The sequence below is a fragment of the Ictalurus punctatus genome, chromosome 18 (genome assembly GCF_001660625.3).
Source record: "Ictalurus punctatus breed USDA103 chromosome 18, Coco_2.0, whole genome shotgun sequence".
Classification (NCBI taxonomy): domain Eukaryota; kingdom Metazoa; phylum Chordata; class Actinopteri; order Siluriformes; family Ictaluridae; genus Ictalurus; species Ictalurus punctatus.
The window spans coordinates 2450999-2463190 of NC_030433.2; the positions used below are offsets into that span (position 1 = coordinate 2450999).

Sequence of the window (12192 nt, forward strand, 5' to 3'; positions counted from 1 at the left end):
TAATGGCAGCGATGTTACAACGCCCCTGCTAGCATTCTGTGCTGCGCAGCAATGGTGCACTTCTAGCAAGATGTGGAAAAGACTGCTGGTGCAGAATTTGAACTATGTACTGTATATTAGCTCAGGGGTTCCCAAACTTTTCCAGGTCAAGGACCCCGAAATGGCATTAACATTTGACCGAGGCCCACCTTTTGCAAATTGTTGATGCCCCTCAGGCGCCCCCTGGCGGCCCCCGAGGGGACTGCGGCCCCCATTTTGAAAACCACTGTATTAGCTGTTACTATGAGACTAGCCTACGAGACTCATGTTTGACCAGTGTCAAATCAAGGCAAATTGAAGCTGTACCATTTGGAACAAGGGTAACAGATTTACTCCCTTAAATGAATATAAATATAAACCTGGCTGTGAGATTTCGAATGGATGAGTATGTAGGGGTGTTTATATGTGGGGGACAGAAAACGCTGGCCACAGCAAACCACTTATGTAAATTTCCATGGTAATATGCCTTGCCTTTCTGACTACCACTGCATCCAACATTCCCATAAATCTTATGCTTCCTAGTGTGTAGTCCTGCATGTTTCTAAAACCTTTACTATCGATTAAGCTTAATAAGCTGAACTAAATGCACAATTGTTTATTCGTCCTTCCGTAACTTTGTGTGCCGCTATATCTTTCTCTATAAAAATATTTCTACTTTCTCAAGCCGGTATCGCATGAGAAAAATTGGCTTATGTGTGTGTGTGTGTGTGTGACAGCTTGGAGCAGTTGTGCATAAATGTTTCCTGGGAGTTGTTTTTTCTTCATGTCTGCCACAGGTGATTTCTCATCAAGCTCTATGGCCTTCTCTCACTTCAAGAGAAAGGTCAGCTCTAAACATCAGTATACTCTAGTGGGTGTTTTCACACACACACACACACACACACACACACACACACACACACACACACACTGAAATGTCTATTCATAAGGGTTTTGTAGAGATAATGTCAACAATTGGACAGATGGACTGTCCAGTATTTTGAGTGCATTTGCAAAATCATGCTTTCGGGCACAGCATTTAACCAGAACTGTCTGCACTTTCCTCCCCATGAAGCAAATCATCAAAAATGATAATTACGGTTGTAATTACATGCTCACCAAATGATTCAGAGGCCATCCCAGGCACCAATGCAAATACATTTAAGATTGATAAAAAAAAAAAAATAAACGTCGATTAGGAGGGGAAAAAAAAAAACAACAAAAGCTAAACATTCCCTGTGGAAAAATCTTTCAAAATAAAGCCATTTTATATCCTCGAAGTAAAAAAACAACAACTTTGTAATAATGGATAAAAGCTAGTACAATTTCACTTCCCGCTAAGAAAAGCGGGCATCTGTATGTGATTCACTAAAACTGAGATAAACAAAGAGACACAATGAGGAAAAGTGGTGAAATTCTCACAAATGTGTCGCGATTTATTTTTCTTTTCTCTCAAATCTGGAGCAAAAGCCTGTGAGTCACAGCTGAAATTCCAGCTACAGCTGCGTCCTTGAAAGGACTGCTCAAAGCGCTAATCTTCTGGAGACTACTCAAACTTTTCTTTTTCACAGTACAACTGAAAAGAATGTGAAAAGAACATTCACATTTATAATAGTGATGCCACAATCCTACTTCATTAAGGGAAATGATCGCTTCAGACTGCTTTCTATTAGCCTATAGGGCAGTTTGTCTACTTTGTCGCTATTTATATTCTGGATTAAATTAGGTAACATAAACGGTGTTCTACCCCTAACCCCCTAAAAATGCATCCCACATTTGTCCTCTCATTTTGTACAGCTATGTCATTCATTGATTCTTTGAAGAAAATTCACAGTCGGCAGGGTTTTTTTTTTTTTTTTTTTAAATGCGTTTATGGACTGTATCTACAACTATGTTGTTTGGAAAAATGATGGAGAATTGCGAGGTTTGGAAACGACTTAAACTCTCAATCCAGCACTGCAATTACTGTTTCAAACATGAATACACCTGTGGTGGATCATTGGTCTTTCTCTTTACAGTATCAGCCAGGAGCCCTTCATCAACACATCACGTGAACACCAATAGCAAGTAAAACCCCAGAGGGGGAATTTCATGACATGAAAATGCTGCTAAAGGGAAAGTGTGTTTCTGCTTCCAACTGTGCAGCTGATTCTAGTGCTTTCATATAGGTGCAATGGGAGATAAATGCTCTATGTGGGCCAATGGATTAACACTAGGCTCTAGTCTACACCTCACCTGCAAAGAGTGGGAAAACGAACCTTAACAAATGTTATGGTCGCCATTTACGATCTCTCCATTTCCACTTACTAGTAATTGTCTGCCTGAGGTGCATGCGCATTTGTTTTTAATATAACTCTGGTTGAGGCCCAGCAATCTGACTGGTCCTTCGTGTGAGCCATCCATTGTGGGGCATGCTATGGAAAACCCACTGGAAAAACTAGTTTTATTAGAAATGCTAATAAAAAAAATTTGAAAGTTGAATTATGTCTGGAATAGAGGGTTGTAAGCAGGGGCGCAACCTGGACCGGGCATTCAGGGCTGTAGCCCTGAAGATTTTTTCTTTAGCCCCGAATAACTCTCCACTTGGAGCGGTTTGTCACTACGTAACTGAACGTCAGTAAAAGAAGAAGGCGGTGTTGTCATTTTATATCTTCAGTGAACGGAGGCGAGACCAGTCAGACAGGGTTTACAGGAAAATACGTGGAAACACTCGTGTCTTATCGGCTGACGATCTCTCAATTCTTCCAAACGCTAACTCACAGTCAGTGTGAGGGAAAATGGATATATGCCTCTCTTTTTTTTTAACCAGTAAATGGGATGAAACTGAAACAGTAACATCGTCTGATGCTGAGCAGGAAAACAAGGTGTGTAAATATCTATATGAGTTCCAGTTTACGTCAACATGATATGAGCAGAGCGTAAGGAAAGATAATGTACACTGTATTATGGCACTGTAGCAGCTAAACCCATACAGTGATAGCTTAGCTGTGCCTCCCCATGGCTAGCGACACCAAACTAGCCTAGTTAGAAAAGCTTCACGGTATATTTTATCCGTCTGGTAGTCCTACAAACAGTGACAAGGCACTTTTATGATGACCGAGGCAAGTTTTATGATGAATCCAACTTTTTCTGATCATGTCATACATTGACAGCTAAGTTACCTCAGCTTAAAACAACACTTAGGCTACTAGCTGAGCTGGAACAAAATGCATGGAGAAGAATCTGGGCTCAGCCCCAGATGATTAACAGTCCAGCTAACGCCGCTGGTTGTAAGGTCACAGCATGCAGAACTTTTGCTAAGTGTCCGTTTAACCCCTAGTGTCTAGCAAGCACTAACACTGAATTATAAGTACAAGTTGATTAAAACACTCATAACTGAACCACATTAACTATGCTTTAAAAAATAAACCCAGCCAAAAGACAACCAAGGGCGGAACCATTACCGATCATTAACCATCAATTAGCTAAGGCCAGTCGAACCCATGCTTAGTCCTATGGTCAACCACAGATCCACCGGCACAGTGGGGAAATCTCACTGCTCAAATTTCCTGCCAAAGCTTTGGCAGGTTCCTACAAAAAGACAGAGGAACAGTACAGGGATTTGAGGCTTTTCGATTTATCATAGTTAGATAAAAGTAATGTCATATTATGATGAACCAAAAGGAAGCAGAAGTCCATTACAGTCTAATTTGTGCCGTTTTTGCAGAGACAAGGCCATGTGGGTGTTACCTTGGAAGGTAATTACATTAGACAGGGGCATGCTTTTTAAAAGCATAATAGCACAGACACATAGAGATCAGTTTATGGATTTGAATTTTTTTTTTAAAGTTCTAAAACAATAAATTATGTGTCATTATAAAGATTAGGGCAAATTGCCCCATGGGGTTTTAATGGCATTTTTTTTTTTTTTTGTTCTGTCTCTGAAATTATCCACACGTCTATATCCAACTCATCTCAATAACCCATCATAACCCATCACCTGCAGAGATGACACTCCTTCCTGGAATATGTCACTCTTTTCCTTTCTTCTCACTTCTCAATGTACTGGATTTAAACTAATTTATATGAAAATATCCATATTAAATTAGAAAATGCAATACTTTACAGTGTACAACTCTGTATTTGAAAAGAATGCCCTAGAACATCGCAGTAGTGGTTTGAGAATTCATTTAGCAAAAGAAGACATATTTCCTTGATATAACTCCTTTTAATATTTGCTCTTACCCATTAGTAGAGTCTGGGAACCAGTGTAGAAATATAATTTATTCTTAATTTGATATCTATAAACATTTCAAAGTTTTAATAAATAAATAAATAAATAAATAACTAAACAAGCAAATCAACAAATTAATTCATTCAATAACCGTTTTTATCTTGTTCAGAGTCTCGTAGATTGCGGGAACATTGGGAAAACACCCTAGATGGACTTGGCATGGCCTCCTCAGTTTTGACGAGGAAGCTGAAGAGCCCAGGGGTTCTGTCGACAATCGGCATAGTCATGGGAGGTGAACATGCAAACCGGGGGATGGTGTGACTGAGGAATGCCACCAGCATGCGACAACTTAAATTAAATTTAAAAAAGACAATTATTTACTAAAAAAGAAGAAGAAGAAGAAGAAACATTTAGACACAACATAGAGGAATAATACGAATCAGTGGTTGGCCAATATACTGAGAGATATTGGAGCTATCCAGTAGATGAAACGGCTAAATAGATGGTAATAATTTGTAATGCCAAGTAGTAGTGGATCAGAAGAGAGAGTGAGAGAACAAAGAAAAATTAAATTACTGATACCAAGAAAAGAGCCGACGGGTGGGGGTGGGGGGGGGGGGCAACGCGGAAAAAGATGGGGAGAAAGGGAGATAGATGTAGAGAGAAGGAGAAGAGATGTGCAGAGAGCAGATCAAATGATGCAGATTTGAGAGATGGTGAGTCGAGGCAGAGATTAAATAACCATAAATGCCTTTTCCTATCGACTATCGTGTCACATAGCATGAGATAAGAAGTTTTTAATGTAACACGAACCCACTTTCTCTCTCTCTCTTCCTCTTTCTCCTTCTCTCTCTCTCTTTCTCTCCCTCTCTCACACACACACACACAGACACACATTGTTCTCCACTCTCTCTTTCTTTCTTTCATACACACATGGGAGGTCAAAAATAAATGACACTGTAATTAAACTTTACTTAGAAGAAATGAGGAAAGGTAATAATAGCTTTATCACAGTGCTAAATGCTGTCAAATGTCAAAATAAATAAATAAATAAATAAATAATAGAGGCAGAGCATAATAATAAAAATAATAATAATAATAATAATAATCTTATACTATGTCCTTCTACTTCCTGTTTAGCACTCATCTTTCTGTCTCTCAAATTCTCTCTACCTGTTTCACATCTCTCTTTGTCTCTATTTCTGTTTTCTTCTTTTTTTCCTTCCTTTCCTCCTCTTTAGTTGCCTTCACGCATAAGCACTGTAGATTAAGCATCTGCATCCTCATTTAGACCACAGGACGACAATCAATGCAGCAGAAAGAGCTCATTAGTGATGTCATCAGCCCCCTTTTTAAAAAGTGCACAAATCTGTTAAGTGTTTAAATGTTCAGCAAAGCCAGGACAGGCTATTCAAGTTATTTGTCCTATTCTAGGTCATAATGAAAAGAGAGAATTTTCCCTTAAAAAAAAAAAGGGAAAAAGAACAAAGAACACGATGATATACATGGAAAAATTAAACAGCCAAAAGTGTAACAACACTAAACTAAAATTACAGAACTGCAATTTTTTTTTTTTTTTAATGTTTTCTTATCAGGAAGCAGTAAAGGTTGTATAGCTTATCCATGCACACATACAACAAAAACAACACGAACATGAACTACACCTAGCACCTACATATTTCGGCAGGTAATGACAGATATTTGCAAAACATGGTCTAAAGGTCACTAGACTAGACGCGTAACGTCAAGCATCGCATGTCACGCATCAAATCAAGACCTCATGTAATTACATTCTACAAAGCATCTCGATCCACATCGGCAACGTCACAGGCATGTTCGTGAAATGTAAAACTATAGCTCGACACTCCCGTGGACAAGACATATCTTACGAATGGTAAAAGGTAACTTTGACATAAACAGTAAAAAAAAAAAAAAAAAAAAAACTTAGCTTTGACGTCATTTGCCATTGACTGAGAGAGTGCTCATTCTTCCGATTAGGAAAAAAAAAAAGTAGTGTTCCATTTGAGACAATACTACCCTTCTAAAATTCACACAGTAGACAGTGGAGTACATAGTGCATAGTGTAAGTGCATGACGTATAGTACGTCATTTGGGACGCCGCTTATGACACGTATTCTTAAACCTACACGGTGAAACTAAATAGACACAAATATAAGAGTTATTCACCGTCCCACTGTCCCATATCACGTTTGTAGCTGAATGGCTTTGTAATTACAGTTGGCAGACTGCTACAGACAAAACAATCTTAGTAATGAAGGCTCGAGGGCAAACAGCTCTACCACTTCCTTTGGTTTATGGGTGTTTTACATCCATTCCATTGTATTAGCACCCTCGATGTTTGACAGTTTGACAAAAACTTTTAAGTAGCTATGCAGTTAGTGCAGTGAAATATTCAGCAGATTCTCACATCTTCTTATTGCGTTTAATTATTATATAATTGTGTATAGCAAACCACGGCAAACTGTTAAAAACCGAGGGATGTTTACACAGAAAAGGAGGTAATGATTAACAGGTGAGTGTAATTAGTAAATGGGAGTTTGCGCCGCTTGAATTGCAGTAAATTCATCTACTCGTAAACGATGCTAAGATTTTTCAGTAATTCCGCGTTGTTCCTTTTCCCTGTCATTTGCTTCTAGAGAAACACACGTGAGACATGTCTGATATGGATTGACCGAGGGGTTGATTTGATGCCTGATGCATCCCATGACATGATGCATCCGATGTGAATCCGGGTTATAATAAGGCACGTATTACTAGCAAAGTAAAATGTCCGAGCATGGATAGGACGTCTGAGCTAGCAGAAAGGCTAACAAACACCTATAAGTGCTCTGTTCATTTCCCAAAGGTAATGTGAAGTTACGTTACTTATAAATGATGCTAAAATGTTATCGTAATAGAAAGGAAAGTATCAGTCCCAAGCGATCGACCTCTAAGAAGGGTTAGAACCTGTGCTACTGTAGAAATGACTCAAAACGATGAATTCACCCCTTAGATTTGTGTAAGTGGTCTGAGGACAAGTCTGAAGGGGAATAGCCTTCTCAAACCACTTTGCTTTATTTACTTTAAATACCCCACTGAGTGTGCAGGTCAATCAAATCAAACAATCCAGGTCAATATGGATATTTTATAGCAGTGAGAGGTCTGGAATATGTTTTATATACTACCTGTTGTACACCGTCTACGGTGTATAGATTTTGTGCTGAATTTGATTCACATACTCCTCGGACTTGAAGGCAGTTTCGGGCATAGCTGAGGATAATGTCTGCTGTCAGTCGGCTTTTGTCATTTCGCTGCTCATATACGGATTTGTGCTGCTTCAGAGATTTATTCACTCCTCCTCATCCACTCAATGCTCCAGGTGTGTGGTCAATGGATGTGTGCAGTGGGTGATAAGGAGGCAGTTCTGCTGCTTTTGTTTTACCGCAAACCTTAGCAATGAATATGTGGGACATTTGCATGTCTAGTTTGGTTGTACAGCTTAGAAAGGGGATACATGTGCCATGACAATGAGGCCGGCCTGAGGTTAACGTACTGTCTTTCCACGATATGAAAGGGTTATGTGTTGCTAGTCAAGGGATGTCTTGTTTTGTTTGAATTCGAGGGGGATTTTGTGATCAAGAAGGAAACCGTTTTCGTAGGAAGGACTCGTCCGTGATGTTCGTGATTACCGGTAGGGTGCTCATTTTAACGGCCGTTGGGAAATACCGTATTGATGCTCAACTGCTGCTATTGCCTCTTAAAACAACTTTCCGGCTCAATGAGGTCTGGAAAGTATTGAGAATGTGAGGCTTTGCATCCATACTTCCAGGTTTGTGTTTGAATCAGGAGACAGATGAGTGACAGATGAGTTCTTCTGAAGTGGTTGAGATTTGCTAGAGCTTTTGGCCATGGAAGACTACCATGGTAGGTTGTATGGTAAGTCCCATACAACCACTGGATCCAAATGTTACGTGTTCTGTAACAAACAGGACTCCAGAGAAGGTTACGGAAAGCAACCAGGCTGTAGTCAGAAGCACCGACAACAATCAAAACTAACCAAGCTAGTTAACACAAATCCCAGTGACAAACAACAATAGACATATCGCATAGCGTAAAACAGCATATTAAAGATACATCCAGCCTTTTCTGCGGTCGACAGAATTGAATTTTCACCAAGAAAATAGCTAAAAAAATTTCTGTTCTACCACCGAGAGGAAAACGATATTTGGTCTGTCTTCTGTGATACTAATGTCTATTTTACGGGCTGATATTCTAGACATCCCATTCTAATCAAATCATTTTGTTCTTTGCCTCCACCACAGTTATAACCACAAGTGACAGCATTAAAAAAAAAAAAAAAACTGCACCAAAGAGCCATAACATTAAAACCACCTGCGTAATCTTCTGTAGGTTCCCCTTGTACTGCCAAAACAGCTTCGATCTGTCGAGGCATGGCCTCCGCAATACCTCTGAAGGTGTTCCGTGGTATCTGGCATGAAGACATGAGCAGCAGATCCGTTACGTCCTGTAATTTGTGTGCTGAGGCCTCTACGGATCGGACTCGTCTGTCCAGCACATCCCACAGAATAGTTCATCGTTTTCGGTCCTTTGCGCTTCAGTAGCTCTTCTGTTGGATCAGACCGGACACTCCCCACGCGCCCGCATCGGTGAGCACCCCACAAGACCTGCCGTTTTGGAGATGCTCTGACCCCGTCGCCTAGCCATCGCAATTTGGCCCTTGTCAAAGTCACTCAGATCCCAAATATCCCTCAGATATATCCCACCCCTTCACAGGTGCCACTGTAACGAGATAATCAATGTTATTCACGTCACCTCTCAGTGGGTAAACGTAATGGCTGTTCGGTGTATATCGTTCTTGTCTTATACAAACTACCAGTAAATGAACGAAAGTGTATTTTGTTGTTGACTACTTCATGTGATGTACATTATCTCCACCATATTGTCAGTAAATTTCCTTAAATCCTTTCCCATAGAGTCTGCAATAACAGTTGGGTCCATTTAAATGGATGTCGTTTGCCATCTATAGCTATTTGCAGCCGTTTCTTTTAAATAAATGTGTCTGGTCGCTCATGAGTAAAGCACTGTAGCATGTACAAGACTTATCATCGTTCACTGCGTACTGCTGTATGCAAACACATTTAATAAATGACCGTTTTCCTACACAGATTTAGAACATGTCTGCACACTTTGATACACGAGGCTGTGGATTCCATATCAGATTAGGTACACACAGTATATAGTGTGGACGGGCATCCTGTATAGTTTGAAAGAGAGACTCGTATCTATCATAGAAGAACGAACAGTGAGTCCAGATTCTACATTAGGTGACACAGAAGCCTGTTCCTTGCTCCTCGATCTTGCCTGTTCCTACCCTCACGTGTCATGTTAAGCAGGGTCAGAGCACTCTTTTTGATCATTTCCATTTCAAACGAACAGTGTAATGAGGCCAGGTGTACTATTATTTCGGAGGAACAAAATGTGTCCCCTTTTCCAAGTGACCAGGTCCCACATGTGATCGTATCTAAGTGTGTGAGAGATGTCCCATGGAGATGTTGTCGTGTCTAGTCACTTTTATACATTCTGTGTGTAAGGCAAATTCTAAGACATCATATGAAATAAAGCTGTGTGTGTGTGTGTGTGTGAAGCCAAATAAATGTACTTCATTCGAAGCATGTGTGCCAATGGTGTTGTTTAATAAGGGTCAAGCACTCTGAAAACTTATGTCAGGGCTGTGTGATTGAGCCAATGCATGTAGAAAGCAGAATTATTCTTGCACTTGAACACTTGAAGAGAAAAGAATGATTCTCTCTTTAAATGGCCAGGGAATAAGAACAATTGCTAATGCAGTACAAGCAGGTACTTACAGGGTCTGCTTAGCTTTTACTTATGGAAAAAAAAATGATTTTGTGGCTTAGCCACATGAAAAGAGAATGCATGATGTAATCATTGAATCCGTCCAGGATCTTTATAGAAAAGAGACGGGTGGATCTAGAGCCTGTTCTGGCAACACTAGGCGCGTGGATGGAATGCACCCTAAATGGGAGGCCAGTCTATCACAGTGCACCATGCACACACACATTTTGACCTATAAATAAACCTGTAAATATAGGTTCAACATATTAGAGTCTATAAAGTATGATTCTTAACATCACCATGTTACCAACTGAGTCATTACAGATAACAATAAATGCTCGTGTTAATTACTCCTCTGTTACCATTTGAATAAAATTAACAATTTGAAACAATTAAAGCCCATGGAGTCTGAATAGGATATTCAGGTTTCAATGACATTTTCACAAAGATCTTCTACATGTTTGATTAAATAACAAATTCCGTGCCTTGAATATGTATTCACCCCAACTGAACATCACTCCACATTTTGTAATGTTATAATCTGCAATTGAATTGTAATGAAATAGGATGTTTACCATTTTTGTCAAAAAAAAAAACAACAACAACAATTATTGTGACACAAAGATTCATTCAAGAAAACAGTCATGTAATGGTTGCGTAAGTATTCACCCCTCACCTCTAGTTTTGCCTGTTCCGCTTGGCAAAATTGCTCAAGTAGCAATAGTAAACAACAATTTTCATGTCTTCTTTTTTTTTTTTTTCTCAAAGATTCCCAATACATTGAGGTTTGGGTTTGATTGGCCATTCTAAAACATTCAGGTTCTTGCTTTTGAGCCACTCCAGTGTAGCTATGGCAGTATGCTTAGGGCCATAGTCCTGTTTGAAGGTGAAAGTCTGCCCTAGTCTACACTCTCTTGCAGACTTGGACAGGTTTTTATCTAGGACTGCCCTGTATTCGGCATCCTTACAACACGATGCTACCATAACCGTGCTTCACTGTGGGGATGTTGTTCTCAGACTGACGAGAAGTTTTGGTTTTACTCCAAACATTACACTTTGTGTCGAGGCCAAAACAAATTTATTTTGCTCTCATCAAACCATTGAACCCTTTTCCATTTTTTTTTTTTTTTTTTTTTTTTGCTGAGCCTCCAACAGGCCTTTGGGTAAACTACATATGAGACTTCATATGTAGTTTCTAACAAATTCTGGGGTTTACACTATCAGGGGTATTTATACTGAGCTCACAAAACACTTTAACTGCGCACAGGTCGATCACATTCAACTAATTATGTGAATTCTGATGGCGAATCTTTGCACTAGAACTAACTTGGGGGTTTAAGAGTATACCCTCATGCAACTTTTGTTTGTTTATTTATTTATTTATTTATTCCCGGTGTAACATTACAAAATGTGGTTCAAAAGGGGGTGAACACTACATCAAGTAAAATATTGTGTTCATAAATGCTGCTGGAGGTTTAATTAGTATGCATTAACATTAACACCCCATTCCAATTCCCCTCTCGCATAGGTGCTTCTGCACTCTACTAAACTTCACGCCCTGTTCATTAGCACATATGTGTCTAATTAGACTTAGACTATTTACGTCCACATTTGTCACTGTGTAGAGTGCAATACCAACCCTTTCTACTTATGAGGTTAATGTCATGTTGCTGATCTTTGTCTATTTATCATCTTTCCCCTTTTGATCACCTATAATGCTTTAGATTGTGGAATTAATTAAAGATAAGCAATAATATGTAGGCATATAGGATGTCATGCTGTCTGCCCTATGTTTTGCCCCCCCCCCCCCCCCCCCCCCCTCTTTTTTTAAACTGGAAATACAAAAAAAAAGAGAGACTTTTATTTCAGACTTTCTTCGGTCTGTGAATGTTTTTTTGTTTGTTTGTTTTTGTTATTTTTTTACCATTTTATATATTTTTTAAGTATATTTTAAATTATATTATATTATATATTTTATTATATATATATATATATATATATATATATATATATATATATATATATATATATATATATATATATATATATATTAGCATTATAATGGTGGCTCACTAAAAAAAAAAAAT

At 39.0% G+C, this 12192-nt stretch overlaps 1 protein-coding gene across 1 annotated transcript in view; it reads left to right on the forward strand.

Moving 5' to 3' along the window:
• The first annotated feature begins 2780 nt into the window (after window positions 1-2780).
• Window positions 2781-12192, forward strand: part of aqp3b (aquaporin 3b) — a 34694-nt gene continuing 25282 nt past the window's right edge. Inside the window, exon 1 of the mRNA XM_053687624.1 lies at window positions 2781-2882. Coding sequence (XP_053543599.1) covers window positions 2796-2882 — 87 coding nt within the window. The 5' untranslated portion in view covers window positions 2781-2795. The remainder of the gene's footprint in view (window positions 2883-12192) is intronic.